Source organism: Cephus cinctus, unplaced genomic scaffold, assembly GCF_000341935.2.
Source record: "Cephus cinctus unplaced genomic scaffold, Ccin1 Ccin1_scaffold1553, whole genome shotgun sequence".
NCBI classification, from domain to species: Eukaryota; Metazoa; Arthropoda; class Insecta; order Hymenoptera; family Cephidae; genus Cephus; species Cephus cinctus.
In genome coordinates, this window is record NW_014333871.1 from 254,572 (window position 1) to 270,927 (window position 16,356).

General features: G+C 47.9%; 1 protein-coding gene across 26 annotated transcripts in view; it reads left to right on the top strand.

Annotated features, from left to right (window-relative positions):
• The window catches only part of LOC107273268 (mucin-17), a 225,126-nt gene that overhangs the window by 6,681 nt on the left and 202,089 nt on the right, over positions 1 to 16,356 (top strand). For 13 of the 26 annotated variants that reach the window (XM_015751284.2, XM_015751281.2, XM_015751278.2 and 10 more), the window contains 4 exons: positions 537 to 743; positions 825 to 909; positions 1,592 to 1,903; positions 6,232 to 6,427. In XM_015751284.2, the coding sequence (XP_015606770.1) occupies positions 6,233 to 6,427 (195 nt within the window). In that variant the 5' untranslated portion in view covers positions 537 to 743; positions 825 to 909; positions 1,592 to 1,903; position 6,232. Of the gene's footprint in view, positions 1 to 536; positions 744 to 824; positions 910 to 1,591; positions 1,904 to 3,776; positions 4,023 to 4,340; positions 5,031 to 6,231; positions 6,428 to 16,356 lie in introns of those variants that run through there. The other 13 variants (XM_025090616.1, XM_015751291.2, XM_015751296.2 and 10 more) reach the window with 9 other exon arrangements.

Here is a 16,356-nt window from a genome sequence, read left to right on the forward strand (position 1 = left end):
CCCCCCGACACCCTCCGTCGCGTTCTCTCTGTCTGACTTTTCCTTTCTCGTCTTTCTCTCTTTGTCTCTCACTCTTTTTTTCGTTCTCCATCTATCTCACGCGCTCTGTCCCTCTCGCTCACTCTCACTCTCACTCTTGTTCACGCTCTCTCCCTGTCTCTCTGCCTAGTGAGATATTGATTTCCCTTAGCTGACTCCCACGAGGGCTGGCAGGCAGGCTCCTCTCGCTCACTCGTTCGCTCACTCGCTCGCTAGCTGCTTCGCTCGCTCGCTCGCTCGCGTATACCTTGTACGAAACACGGCCCGAGTCGAACTTGCGCGCGCGCTGGATTTCCTTTATGCTTTTATACGGCACGCGGCGCTGCCCGACGACACCGACGCTACTTGCTCCCGTCACCGCGCGCGCCTTTCCCAACTCTGGTAGTAAAGCTGCGACGTCACTGCTGCCACCGCACGACCCTGATATACACTGATATAACGATACTCTTACCCTCTCTATGATACTATACACTTAACCCTCTCTCCTTCTCTCGCAGACACCTGCATCCCGCTCATGGCTGATCTACTCCTCGTTGACTGTTTACTTATCCATCCACTCGGATGCTGTGACATGCCCGCTACTTGTCTACTCACTCATCTGCTCATCCAATCGGACCCACCACCTGTCTAGTAGCTAACTCCTGTCAGCAGGTGGGAGCTCGACCACGTGTTACTTACTAGTTCCAATCCGATAAGGCTACCACGTGGGTTTACTAGATTATTTATTAGCGTAGTCTTTCATGTTTACGTGAAGTAAATATTCTGACAGTTTTTATGATTTTTAGGGACATTCAATGACGGGAGGGATTCCGTTCGACCACGTGTAGAGTCATTCCCTGGACGTAGGCTGCCGCTCTACCACCCTACACTGTGCGTGATACATCCAGTAGAATAGAAATCAATGTCCCATTGACGTGTAGTACCCCTGACTTGAGGGAGAGTTTGGAAGCGCGTGGACCGCGCAGGAGGTCGCGATACGTAACGACGTATTTCGAATGCCCGTCTACGAGAACATCGCTTTCGTAAATCCACGGGTGCTTTGCTAACTTTGCAGACCGTCGCCATATTGGATCATGCGCCCCCCGTTCTTGCCTCTCCTGCCGGCTGGTCCGAGTGACTTGAAACTTTTTTTATTTACCATACTGAACGTCCCCACCGCGACCGACGTGCCCTCGTGGCCACGATCTCCCTTTCTTTCTGGAGTCTCAACCGGAGCCCCCCCCCCTCCCCGTATCCCATCTACCCCTGGCCTGCTTCCTGCCTTCTCACCACCTCACTGCCTGCCTGCCTCACTACCTCACCACCTCGCCTCCCTTGCTCGCTCAGCGCCTCTTCTCTTGGTCGCCACTTCTCCTCCTCCTTCTTCTGCTTCTTCTCCTTCTCCCCACCGCGGCTCGGCCAACCCCTCATTTCGTATAAACTTTCCTCAAGTTCCGAGAGAGCGGACGATCCGCGAAGCGTGCCTTTTTATCGGGTACTCGCGTCTACCGTAGCACTCTTTCGCGTGCGTCTTCCGCGACTGGATCATCAGCATCCTCACGTTGTGTTACAGTGCTGTCAAGAGAATCGGATAAACGTTGAGCTGACGAGGAAGATTTGGGTTCGACGATGACGCAGTGGACGTTACTGGATAAACATGTGAATGAGGTGTCGTGGATTTTTATAAGTGACAACAAGTGAATGGGGATGCTGGGAACGTGGACGGCATGGACCAATGTAGTCAGTTGATCTTTTTCCACACCACGTGCACCCCTCGTCATTGGCATTGACACTGTCAGCATCACCGTCGCACGTCATCGTACCATCAGCACGGACACCGGCGCTAGCGTTGCCCCCTGCCAACCGGACCCTTATCAACCCTCAGGTTAGACCTTATCGTTCGTCAAGGTTCGAGTGATTTCTTTATTTTTTTTTTTATTAACAAGAAGTAAAGCAGAGTTTTCCTATCCTGTTGTCCTGTTGGGACACGGGACTACTGGAGTGAGGGTTGTTACAGTAGAGAATGGAGGGGTCGCTCGGAGTCGAGGGTGAGTTGCGCAAGGGGAGAAAGTTTGAAAGAAGCGCGCGCTTCGAGAGCGCCCATTCCCACCGATACGAGTAGACAGGGATGATGGTAGAGTTTTTCAAATTTTTTTTTTTCAACCCTCCAAGTACACCCTGTGACAAGTCCATGAAACAGTCCAGGGGATGAACGATCATCCCCTTCAAATTATTCGATCGATCCGTTAGTCTTTAATCCTTATCTCTTTAATCTTTAATATCTCTCTGGTACCTGCACGTATTATAATTTATACGGTCATTGGTATTATTGTTACTATTAATTAGCCGTATATTTTAATATATCTATGTACTAATTAGTCCGTCATTGCTCTTGTCTCATGAGGTAACTCCGTGCCGTTCCCATTGTCCTCGAATTCTACCAAGTGGCTATTGCTGTGCTTTTGGGATTCTTCGGAGCGTAGTGCAGCCTTTCAACCCCAATTTCTCGGGCATGCGCCCTTCTGCTGACACTACCAGCATCACTACCACCAGAGGAACAATTGGCACTGACGTTGCCTCATTGCGAGCACCCCCGTCACTGACACGAGTCACCCAGTCATCGTCAGCCAGGTGGAGACTAGGGCCTAGACAGGATGAAAATGCGCAACGTGCATTCGAGCTAACTTCCTGCTGGAAGTTAATCACTGGGATTCTTACTTATTTTCTATCTCTTAATCTCATTCTCTCTTGTCTTCCTGGACCAAGTCTGACTACCGAGGAACAACTTCAAGCATTCACTAAGAGTGTCGAAGTAGCAGTCGGTGTAGCCAGACTGGAGTAGAAATTTTGTTCCTTAGTGTAAAACAAATTTCTCGAATCCGGTGATTAAAGCACGGGGGTACCCCGGGTTGCGTGGCTGATAACTGATAGCGTTTGGAAACACGTAGGAGGAAAGCCGCTGTAATACAGCCGCGTGCAATTTAGCAAACTGTCTTGATGTACGTGGTGGGAATATCTTCGGGGATTTTCATTAATAGAAATCGCTATCTGAAATTCGTGGGGGTGAATGAGTCAAGAAAGGGTAAAGGCTAGAAGGGTGTAAAGTCTTCTGTGTATATATGTATATAGGACAGAAGGGGTAGTCGAGGCTAGGTCGAAGGCTAGAGAACTACGTTAGAATTCGTCGGGAGCTCGTTAAGCTCTAAGCCGGTAGATGGTTTTGGGCGTTTTGTAAGCAAAGAGACCCGATTTGCATCTGATAGAGGCTTCGGCACGACGTGGACGTCTCACGTCGCGACGCCATGTCACGCGTGGGAAAATTCTGTTTGTTTGGGTTAATAAGCTCGGTGGTTAAAGGGAACACGTTCGACATCAGATCAATAGACAGAGATGGAGTGGCTGGATCTTCATGAAAGTCGGAGGATACTTTCGTTATCTTTGGCAATATAATTATTATCACGATAAGACGCTCCTGACACTTATCAACTCAGCACGCTGCTTCTATAATTTAAGCGAGTATCAGTTTAATCCTTGCGTTAATGGACTTCTGATTGACTCAAGGATTTGGATGGATCCTTAGGTCCCAGAAAGGGGTAGATCAGAGGGGTGTAAGGCTCTCTGGTATAATAATTATGGAATCTGATAATATCCCATTGGAGATTTGTTATCGGGGTGACGTGGTCGACGAGTCCATGGGAATTTATTGAAATTTAAGGGTACGTGCTAATTAAACCATTTTTTTTCTTTATTTTTCTTTAGTCCCGTCGCCATTTTTCTTTGTTTTACAAATTTATCATTACTTTTCCTTATCATCAGGTTGGCTCCTGTATTTTGGAGACGCCGAGGATTCACGGGAAAATTACGAGCAACGCTTATCACCGGCTCGAAACTTTTGCTGCGTCTTTAGTTCTCTTGCTGCCGAGATGAGTCGAGAGGGAGAGGAGAGTGGAGAAGATCTGGCGCGCGAGTTCCGGGAATGTTCGAAGGCACCTCGTAAACCCCTGGTGACTCTAGCGTCTCGCCCCGTAACCCTCTGGCCATCCTCCGACTTTAAGGATGGAATTACTTTTCCACCGAGCACCCCTGTCTTCCTTCCTTCTCTGCTTGCCTACCGTCCCGGCTGCTCGCGAGGCGCTTAAAAAGTTGGCCGAACTCAAGTATTTCGCGAGACGTCCGCTCGCACCGGTGCCAAGTTAGCCTATCGGAGCGAGATTCTCGAGAACGAGGTAGAAAAGGCGGTTAAGTTGCTCTGGTGTGGGGGGGAGGGAGGGGGGGGAGGGTGAAAATGGAAACTTTGGGAAAACTGAAAAGTTAATTTGCCCGTGTTAAATTACTTGAGCGTCGGGGCATTAAAGTTTGAAAAGTTTGCCGGACTCTAGGTATGAGTACGTACGTGTAAAAGTTGACGTAGGGACGAGCCAAAGTGGAAACGGCAAAGAGAGACAGACAGACAGAGAGGCTGGCCGAAGAACAGGAAGTCGCGAAAGTGAGTTTAGGGATGAAAAAAAAGAAAAATGAAAATTTAAACGTGACGTAAAGGAAGAGAGGAGCTCTTGGATCCGCGGTATGATTCGCGCCTCAGGGTAGCCGGAAGGCTACCGGGATACCGTTAGAGCTACCAGAGATACCAGGTCTACGAGATCTACCAATCTACCGGATAACGTAGGAATCTCAGGCTTTGGTGTACATCCTGATCTGCGCATGCGCACCGCAATAACCTGGATATTCCTGACACACTACCAGCAGAAGAATCCATCAGGAAGTTAACCAAGCAACGTGGACACGTCCCTACGAGGAATTCAGCCCTTGTCCGGGTTGCCGTGTACTACCCTCGTTCACGTGGCTGCGCTGATTTTCCACTCGGCACGATCCTCGACCATCGTTCTCTCGAATCTCTGAGCATCCTCATCTCTCAGGATTCGAAGAGCTATCCCGGAGGGATGCAAGAGAAGTCCACTGGCTACTAGTCGAATAAGGGGGACCAGCATGGAAGAAAAAACGAGAGGAGAAAAGTTTGTAAAATCAGGACATTTCGTCAGTGGCTACCGAAAAGCCTGTATTGGAGTAAGAAGCCACAGGGGGGGTGGTTAGGCTGACTTCTGGGGATGGAACAGCAGGTGTAGGTACAAGTGGAGAGAAGGAGAGGTTAAAGGTTACCGGTTGGAGTTTTATAAAAGGAGCGAGAAGGATCCATCTGCCCGGAGAGACGGGAGAACGTTTGAAAGTACCTTCTGAATCCAACTGTTCCTCTCTCTCTCTCTCTATCGCCCCGCTGGCCCACTGGTCTCTGTCCCTGTTTCTCTCGGCTCTCCCACCTCCCTGACTGCGTCCTACTCGCGCCCGCTCGGTTCTCCTTGTTTCGTAAAACTTTCCGCTGATGAGCTTTGTTGGTCGTTTCCCAACAAGACGGAAAAGTTAAATGCGAAAGTTTTAGCCGATATCTGCGACGAGCCGCCCTGGTCTCTCCTATCCTCGGTCGCGCTTCCGCCTCCTTCTTCATCCCCCTTGCTATTGTCCCTCTCTCTCTCTCTCTCTCTCTCTCTCTCTCTCTCTCGCCACGTTACTTCATCCTCCTTCCTCTACCCTTGAATCTCCACGTTCTCCATCATGGATCCCAACACTGCTGGACTATCTTCCTCAGCCGGTATATCGTTGTCTGGATAAATTGGGATAACCATAACTTGTCCGAAATAGGATTTTCATGATTGCTCCAAGAAAAATGATGGACTCTGCGCAGCGATAAGAGGGGGGAGACCTCATTTATTTTGTTATTGGAGGAAATTAAAAATAGAGAGGGAGACGTGTCGACCGACAAATAGGAGATTTTTAAGGGGGGCCAAGGGGGGGGGATGCCAATAGCCTTCGTTTTGCTTAGCGGAGTGTAGCGACGGGCAGTAAATCAGAGCGGCTACTTTACGGGCGGAATAAGAGCGTCGTTTCCACCGCGGGATTGTCTCTTCTATATCTTCTCTCTCTCTCCCTCTCCCCCCGTTGATCCCTTCACTCACTCACTCATTCGCTCCCTTTTTCCAGAATCACGACTTTAATTCCCAGCGAAGGAAATACAATCTTCCATAGTTACCTTGTTTCTCTTTATTTCTTACTACAAACTGTGCTTATCGATACAATAAGACGAAGCACGTATTTCAATGCCGAGATGTAAACACTGAAACTTCTTTTCGTTTTTCAATTTCCGGTTTCATCGAACAACAGGATGACGTCGAAGAGGACCAGACAGAATTACACGATACAGCATCTACTTGAGCTGCCGTCAAGCAGGACATCCGGTAGCCGCGAATCGCCGTCGCCTTCGTCATCCTCCAGCAAGGAATCGCGTCACGGAGCGTCCCACTTGACAACCGGCGCTCGACACGTGCCCATCACGATTCTACATCCAACGCCGAAAAAGGTAAGTAAAGAGATAGAAAAAAAAATTAAAAAAGGAAAATTAACTCAGGCGACTTATGGTTTTACACTCTGTACATGTATATACGTACGGCTATTGCACGTTAATTATTTATTTTTTAATAAGGACTCAAATCACCCTCGAGCACTGTTACCAAGGTATTAAAAAAAAAAGACTAACTTGGTATACGTTGGTGGGCGGATTGCCATGCTGGATATTAACTGATTACCGAGCTTCTTTTGTCTCGCCGTCCGCTTTAGCCGGCAATCAATACAGATAAGTAATCGTTTGGTTGCGCGAGCCTCTGGACGCTCGACGCCGCGACTTCCTCGCGATTAAAGCAGACGCCGGAACTTGGTCTGTGTCGATAATGGATATTCCACTTGGTATCCCTTGGATAAGTCAAATGGCTCCTTGTATGGTTCTCGGTATGGTATATGCGTATATGCATTTATATATATACAAAATACCCTCCAGGCTATGTGCCTCCCTTTACGAGTAGCTACTCTCTTCTAGTACCCATCACTACCCCCTATTAATGCCTACTACACACCCCACAGCGAACCAGGAACGTCGAGGCGTTTACTCGTGCCGCACGGAGATTCTCAAATATTTACCAGCCGATAATTACGCTTGGACCGAAAGGATAAGTGCGAGAGAGAACCAGAGGAGAATCGGAAAGAGATATCAGGAAGGGTAACTATGCCGGGCTGGTCTTGCGGATAGAAGGGACGAGAGCAGTTGAAACGTGAAACTAGAATTTAATAAGAGGAACAGCGAAGAAACAATGGGACAATACGGATGGAAAGTTAATACGGGATTACCGGCTTTACAGATTCGTATCGACCGAGTGCGGGTGATCGATTGGGACAATTGGCACGTTACCCAGTGGGTGCAGAAAATAGGAGGGCGAGGGGGGGGTGTCGCTGGTCCGTGTATGTAGAGTATTCGTCAAGGGCCGATGAGGGGGATAGTTACCCAGTGGGGCTGGAAAGGAGGAAAAGCACGATTAATCGACCCGACAATAGTTGGCCCTTACCACTGCGCGTTAAAATATTTGTCGAAGTGTATCGGCTTCCGTCTGATTTGCTTCCTGGGGATTACTGGGTGGGAGTCGACCTGTGGTACCTTTGTTAGCTGTGTTGCCGATTTATGCTGGTTCCGGATTTGTTAGGGCGGGCCTTTTTGGTTTTGGTGCAGAATGCAATCGATACGTCGTTTTAGATACGTCTATTCGTACTGAGTGATCTGATAGCGGTACCGATAGCTATACCCAGTGCTACTAGTAGGACTACTTCGTCACTTGTTACTAGTTTGGGTTGTTCGGATGCTTTTGGTTGCGCTGGTAGCACCACTGGTATCAGATTAGTTTAGAATACTGTAACTTGGAGTTTCTCTTATGGCGAAGTTTCTGGTACGCGACGCTTCGCGTCGTTGGGCGAAATGCTTGTGAGGACATAAAGCGCTGACGCTCCACTTTGTCATCGGGCAACGTATCTCTATGTTATATTGATCATTCCGGGGTAAAGAGCGAGACGGGGAGTGGGACGTTATTATTGCTCGTAATAAACGTTTCAGTACGGATCATGGGGCTAGGGGTGGCTGGTTATTTGAAGTTGGTCGGATCGGGGTGAACTTTTAAAACTTTAACGTCACATCGGCGATTAAGCTGTCCCTTAGTACGGATATCATTTTTGCACCGCAAGCTGTGTCCGATGCTTCGCTTGCGATTAGTCTTTGACTTTATGGCTTTTTATATTTGGAATTTAAGTTTTCTTTTTTTCGATCTTTAATACTCTTAACACTCTTTTGTGCGTTATCCCGAGTACGTTGGGGTAAATAAAATTGAAGTACTGTGTAATGGGAGCGCCTAGGGGGTTTATCTTCCTTCAAGGTCATTTCTAATTCTTATCAAATTTATCGTATTGGCGTAGATTAGAAAATTTGAATTTTTACACGGTTCGTGGCGTCTGTTTTAATATTTATAAAAAATTATACCGGTCGTACACAGTCAACTTAATGGATCAATCGCTAATTTAAATTGTTAAATAACTTGTCAAATTTGATTGGTATGTTTAAGTTTGGATAACCCTGTATACGTCATCCCTTGAAGAAGTAACGATTTTTAAAGTTTGTTAGGAAGTTTCTCATGGCGCGGCCGCGAGCCGCCAGTCGGCGGGGAAGTTGGCAAAGTTTTAGCTGGGTAGTTTTCCCGGGGTTTACTGATGTCGATGGTGTTGTCAAAGGGGCCGGGGAGGAGAGGGAGGAGAACGAGGGGGTGGTAGTAAAACTTTACTCGTGTGGATTCACGGGTGAGCTTCGTTATTTTTTCCGTGGAAAATCGATGGGCTCGTATCGACGTACCGTGAGGTAACAGCGTCGTGACTGTCCTTGAATATATCGTTGGTCGGTAAAACTGAAGACTTCCTTACCAACGGATTTCGTTCAAATCAATGATACTCGTTTTGCTACCCTTATCCGGCATTTCCTATAGTTACCATCCGCGGAACGGTCAATATCCTAAGAGTATTTCAAGTAGAAATTCTCATTTCTCAAAGGGGCGAATACCGACTGCAAGGAAAATTTTCGCAACATCCTCGCACGACAAGTCAGTCAGTTTTTCATTGAATTATCAACCGGGTAAATTTTGTCATCCCTTAGACACTTTTTATATAAAATTGTTTGCTTTTAATGAATTATTAATTACATTATCATTGTCGATCGTTAAACTTTAAGTTTTCTGAAATATTTTTTACTTAATGCCATAAGAACGTCAACAAATTTATAAAAAATTAAATTTATTATCAACAACACGCACGACGGATGCAATACTCACCCGAAGGGCCGTCTTTTTCTTCCTGCGTCTGCTAGACATCGGCAGGACGCTAAGGAGGGTTTGAAGGGAGGTAAATAACTCGCCATTGAAATCCCTTTGAATAGAGCCAGAGAATCGTACAGGCATAGAAGCGCCCTGAGCATACGGAAGGTGGCAGAATGAGACAAGGGAAGTGGGGGCTAAATTTATGATAATTGCATAAATCAGAGCTTTCCTCCACAATAATCATAATCTATTGGGATAGTTGCGCGAAGTTAGCTATTTAGCCAACGGCGAGAGCAGCGACTCTCCTTGGAAAAGGGGGGGGGGTGGCATTCGAGGGTGGTATTCAGGCTGTAGGCACCTCCGGAGGTTGCCGCCGCTGTTGTAGGCGACGCCGAGTCCTTGCAAGGAGGGACACCCCCTACTGAATAAGATAAACTCCCTCCTACTAGAAAGGGGTAGTTTCCCACCTTCAACCCCCCCCCCGAAGGTTCACCCTTATTACCAAATTATTAACGTCTTCCCCCTGCAATAGCTAGATCTTTACTTCAGGTTGCATCTACTCCATATCCCCCCCCCCGGGGTGTTTATCTTCCCCTCATTCCCTTTCACCATAACCTTTTTTACCCTCTCCCCGTACCGTTTAGTTGCTACTTTACTTCATATCGCGACCAACGTAGACCAGGCGTCGCGACGCTTCACGCCACGTAACAGTTCTTTCTCGCCCGGTCGACGTTTACCTCGTGGAAAACTTTGCGAAATCTGACGCAGCATCGTCGTCGTGTCGTCAGCGACAACAAGCTGTACCCGGGAGAAGAGTGCGAGAAACTTTTCGAATCAATAATGACGGCCAGCATCGTGCTTCGAGAATCTTCCGAAGAGATGGCGCCACCGTTCGTCCTTTAGTTCGGAATTCTAAAAACCTGACCAATCCTATCGGTTACGTCGTTGGGTTACGAATGGTTGCTTTTTTTTACCTTTATCACACTTCTCTCTTACTCTGCCCTCCTTTCTTCTTACCCCCGTCATTATTATTATCGCAGGCGCACTCTCTCTTTTCACCATAATAATCCACGGGTCTTGATATCGATAACAGTGGCAATAGCGCATTACGGTTTGCCGAAGTCATTACAGCTCGTTCAATCTTTAATGCGAGCGTAAAAACGTTAATGGTAATACCATAGAAATTGGCCTTAATGCAGTTCTCATTGCTACGAGGATAGTGACACCTTTTATATTGTATATATATATATATATATATATATATATATATACATACATACATACGAGCTAATGCTCTGCTAGCCCTGGGACTCTGTGAATTTTGGAATTACGGGGCTTCTGTGTTTTACCCGACTGCTTCGACGGGTTGCCGGGAGAAATCATTGGCGATCGACGTACAAAAGTGCGTATCATGGGAAATGAACGGGTGTCTGTAATTTCTTTTTTTTTTTCTTTTCGTGACGATGACAGTAATCCTAGTGGGACAGAAGTGACGTTGCCGTCAACTTCTTTATTAGAATACGTCGCAATTTCTGAGCTGTTGAATTATTTCACTCGGTTGGGATATGTAGGATGTACGATACTATGTATATGCACGGAGGCTCGATTGCTGAGTGGGGACGATTGTTTTTTTTTCCTCGATTAGTTACGTCACTTTGACGTACGAGTTCATTGGACTATTATTTTTTGTCCTCGTTTAAAAGGCAATCGTCGCAATTATGTCGACTGGCTGATTCTTTGCTATTTACGAATTTTCGTTGTTGTTGTGAGAACATTGAAAAGGCGTACGGCGAGGACGAGGAAGAATGCGATTTTTGACTTGGACTAATCTGCCGTTGGGACGTGGAATCCTGGTGTTAAAATACCGGAAAGCCAGTCTCTAATCCGCTTAAAGAGATTTATTTAATACTTACGGTCTGTGGCTCGCCTCTTGACTCACCTCTCGTGCCACCCTCATCCCTTAGCCACCTACCCTCTGTGCTGTGGGACGGCCAGTGAGGAGGGCTGGATTTAGTCCTTTTTTTCTCTACCCTCCTGCTCGTTGCAAGAGGCACGTGCCTGTGACGTCAGTGGCAATGCCACCCTGAAAAGGGGGTTGTAATACGTGAGTCAACCCCTTGTCTTCAGTGATTTTGGTGAATTATAAAAAAAATATGTAGGTCGGGTTTCGGTTCAAGGTGGGATTCGGGTACGCGGAATGAGGGAGGGTGAAAGTTGCATCCCTTAAGAGAGAGAGAGAGAGAGAGAGAGAGAGAGAGAGAGAGAGAGTTTAACCTTTGAGTTTGTCTCACCCTTGCTGCAGTGGATTCATCATTTTCTTTTTTTTCCTTCAACCCTCCCCTACTGACGCTGCGCCGGAGCGATGGCAATTTTTGTGAATGAACGAACGCGAGGACGCGTATCGTAGGGGATGAAGCCGAATGGAATGCGCACCCCTTTCTTTTTGCACGAACGCTACCGAAGTCTCTTCTGGCTCTTGCTCGGGCTAAACCTCAGACCCCAGTGTAAAAAGAGTCTTCGTGTCAGGGTGAAGAAAAAAAGAAAGGGGCAAGGGCTGCCGAAGGTGTCGGTGGGCGCACAAAAGACGGCTTAACCCTCCGTGGCTCTCTCGGGGGGGTTTATAAAAATTGTGTCAATTAGGGCGCGAAGGATGCGAAGGATAAAGAGTGCAAAGAGAGGCTCTCCCGCAGGATGGCTGACTGCCTTCCTGCGCTTGCCTGCCTCTTTATTACGAGATTGCGGACAGGCAATTTGCCTAGGGGGTTGAAGAGGAAAAAAAAAAGAAAAGAGGGCTGCACAGCCCGTGCGAGTAGCAAATTCTTATTAAATTTGCCCAGTCCTTCTGTAAGGTCAAAATTTACTTGTTTATCCATAGAGTAGTACCTACTCGCTACAGGGCCGCAGTCACCCATCTAGGCACCACGCGCTAGATTTTCCATCGAGCACTGGTGCGCGGGTCGTGGGTTGCATCTGGGAAAACCGGATGCTCCTGGTCCTCAGCCGCTCGGGATTTCGCTCCAGGGAAGGATCACCCCGTGGGGCATTGTAACATCGTAAACAGAGTCGGACTTCTTCTCAGTCCCTCGAGCGACCCTCCTCTTACACCCCTGTTCGGCTGCTACGTCATCGCCGACCACACTCGCTACCCCCAACCATACCGTTTCACCTGATCCCAGCGGCGCGCTGGGGATAGAACGGAGAATGCGAAAGTGAAAATTTTGAATTATCCAAAAAGTTTTTTCGGTTTTAAACTCCCGAGCTCTCAAGGTGCCATCGTCGAATTGGGGTTTTGGGTTCATCGGCGAAGGGGTCGGACGGACCATCTTGCCGTAGCGATATAAGATTCCGAGGATAGCTCCAATGTACTCTTAATGCTCGGGCTGAAGTCGGGGAGACTCGATTCGCGATAACTTTCTGTTTCTTGGTCTCTGTATAACTGAGTGAGCTTATAGTGGAAAGTGGTACGGGGCTGCCGCGCCTAGTCCGGAAGGGCTGCGGGGTTATAATGAAATATAGCCCCGTTCCGCTTCGTATAAGACTGCATTAAGATTATACCTAGGCTGCGGCTGAAGGGTGAATGGGAGGATGGCGGTGGAGGTTGAACGTTGGGTTGAGGTCTAAGAGGGCGATAAGGGTGCCGCTGGAGGTTCTCGGGTGGCCCGAAATAAGAGGGCTGAGTGAGAGTAGCAAAAGGAAAGGGGTAAGGGATTCCTCCTACAGTGTTTTAATCAAGCCGGATTTGCTGCGGCAACCCCGCGGTACCAACTTTCATTTTAACCCCGAAACACCCTCGCGGCCGCACTTTCACCCTCCCCCCTTCACCCACTCCCGTCGCAATACCCAAATTCGTTGGATGAAACGCTATTCGTGTCACTCGCTGGGCCAATATGAGCCAATACAAAATAATATCCTTATCGATGCTCATACCAGCAGAAGATAAGTCATTTAACAGATAACCGATATTTCAGACAAATGAATTACCCGATAATCGATATTTTTTATTATCTTCATATTTTCTCTTTTTTCTTTCTCTGCTTCTCTTGTCATTTCTACCAGCGCCATCAGTCTCCTACGTATTTATTGTCAAGTTCTAATAAAGCCCTTTTATCTGCATTGGCTTTATCTTTGAACCCATGCTCTTATCATTGTTATCCTAACATTTACACTTATTCACGTAATTTGTGTTCATATATGATAAAGTCCCTATGAGCGTGCCATCTGAGAATTGATTATTCGAGATAATTAATCCTCGCGAAGTTCGGGCATGATAGAGGAATTAATATAAATTATTAGAAGTGTCGAGATAGAATGGAGGATAATGAAGGAGACGGTACAGCGTTCTAATGTTCCTACGAGTATCTGCTTACAGTTGCATCCGGAGTATCGATAATATGAGGCAATGTTACGGTTTACATAGTCTGTATCATCTGACCCAACTTTTCTCTTGGCTACAGGGAGGTGCTTCGTGTATAACTCGTTAGTCTCTTGGTAGAGAGCGAGAGAGAGAGAGAGAGAGAGAGAGAGAGAGAGAGAGAGAGACAGAGGCTGTGCTGATCTCAGAAAGCTTTACCATACTGTATATCCTAACTTCAACTCTCCTTTCTACCCTTACGCAAAAGCTCTTTCCTTCCACCCTTCATGTCCTCCACCTCCCCCCCCCACCCCCTCATATCTGACTCACCACCCACACCCTCACCTCCAGTGAGAACTCTCTTCGGAGTACATAATACTTTAGTTAGAACAGTTCCGATATAGATTATAGCTACCATCAGCCTCCAGTCCCTCTCTCTCTCTCTCTCTCGTTCTATCTCGCGCTCTCCTCTCAGCAGTGTCTCTCGTCTTTCTGTTTCGTCGCCAGAGTATTAAGCCCCGCGGATTTCCAAAGACTTTATATTTTGAGCCCCTCTTATCTGAGACCCCCATCCACCTACAACACCCGGATTCGACTAGCAAACCCTCCCCCCCGCCCCATTCTACCTTCTTCCTCTCTTCACTCTTTCGACCTTCCACTTTGGGCTCGCCCTACCTTCGTTCATGTACATAAGTAGGCTTCGTTCAAATTGTTGAGCCAAAATTGCGGATTACACCCCAAGCTAGGCCCTCCCGAATGCCTGGTCGGTTAGCACGTGCATGGAGGTGCTTCGTTATGGATGCTGAGACTCGCCGGGAAATTTAGCAGTCGCTGGGACGGGGTCATGCGGAAAGGCCAAGGAGACTTGGAAGCACTAGGGCTGGGTATGTAGCTACCTAGGAATCTCTGAGTGGGAAGGAAGGAAGGAACATAGGGGCAACAATATGGCGCTAGAAACCCGGAGGAGAAAGCTCAGACCTTAACGTAGAAACCGTGCGGACCGGTCAGTATGCAATATGCCATGGTTCAACCCTCCCCCCTGTCCCCCCCTGGGGGCGCAACGACGCTCACCCCTTTTCGTCTAACCTCTGAATCCTTGGGTTTGGGAATTTAATTACAGTATAGTGCCTACATTGTAGCCCCAGCCGGCCCGGAAATAAACTCCCCATTGTCGCAGCACAAAGCTTCTATTTGTCACGAGACGGCGTTCGACACCCGGCGTTTCTCCGTCGCCACGGTTGGCACCCCCTGTCTACGTGCTGAGGTAGTCCGCGCCGGATCCCACCGGTCCAGCCGCCTTTTTGCTCTTGGGTCAGCTACTTCCGGGAGTTCAGGTGAGAAAACGTTGTTCGATCTCAAAATGGAACGTACAGGGCTAGTAAATATTTCGCTGAGGGTTATATCTCGCTCTTATCCAAGTTGCTCTTGCTCCTCTTCCTTGTAAGGGGTGGCTGAGATGCTTTCCGGGCGAGCACCTTCCTCCCCCGAGTTAACCGTTTAAATATTACCCAGGTTGCTCGATACTTCTCTCTTCTTCGCTCCCCATACTCGCCCACTGGTTTACATTATAGAGAGGATCACGTAAGTAACCACAGTAGCTCTACTCAACCTGGTCCACCTATCCCCTAGCTCCCGTACTCAGGAACGTGCCTCTTCTTCTAGAACTCTCATATAATCAGCAGCCCACGGTCGTTTAATTATGAATTTTCACTCAGTCGGTAAAACAGAGCAGGCACCTCTAGGTTCGCTATGAGATACGTGGTGCAGCATCCAGGCGATCGTAACTCTTAAGAGTTTTCATCCAAGCGGTAGCATAACTGTAACCCGAACTGCACCTTAAGGCGCATTCTAAACGATATGAATGCTCTGGTACGTTATTTTAAAATGGATCCCTGATCCTTTTCACTGCTCCAAATGCTTCGTTCCTGATGGTTGTTATTGTCCAATGGCACGCGCTTCCTCGCAAGCAGCCATCAAATGGCCGCGTTTAACGGTCGCGATAGTTTTGTCCGAAGCCACGAGAAGTTCGGTATACTGTACTTGACACTGTGCTTGCTATTTTTTCAATTACTTTTCCACGGCTCTCGCCGCATACGTCGGGTACGTTTGTGGCAGATCCTTGAGCTACTTGGACTTGACTTTTTTTTCTTCTTCTTTTTCAAGACTGACGGCACGCGGAGCGCAGGGTCGTTCAAAATTTTCGCTGCCTGCCTGCCAATGAAATTGCCATCGTTGTCCCGTAAATATAACTGCGAACATAGTGAACGAAGAGGACTCCCACTAAAGCTCACGGTTTAGACCATAAACCCTATAATTATTCACTCATCGTTAAATCGCGAATCCCACTTGGCTACGATAACGGCTTCCTAGTCCAGGTACCGGGCGTCTCGTTTCTCGCCCCTTACTCACAGTCTCTCTGGTGATTCTGGTGGAAAGTCGGGACGCAGCGGAGGGGCGGAATCGCTTGCGGAAATATCAGGCTTGAAAGGAGAGATCGGGTGGTAAAATTGTGAGAGGCCAGTCGGTATAGTCCGATGGGAGCGGGTGTGTAGAGGATACAGAAGGGATAGAGAGAGAGAAAGAGAGAGAGACTGATCCAGAGGGTTTGGAAGTAGAGCAAGGGGATGGAAACGTTGGGAGCGAAGGTGAAAGAGGGTGGAAAAGTTTTCGATGAAATCGCGCACTCGGCGAACTTGCCGCGGAACGCGGAACGGATGCATGATTTGGCGGAGAGGTTTCGTGAAAGCCTCTGGAGAGCTG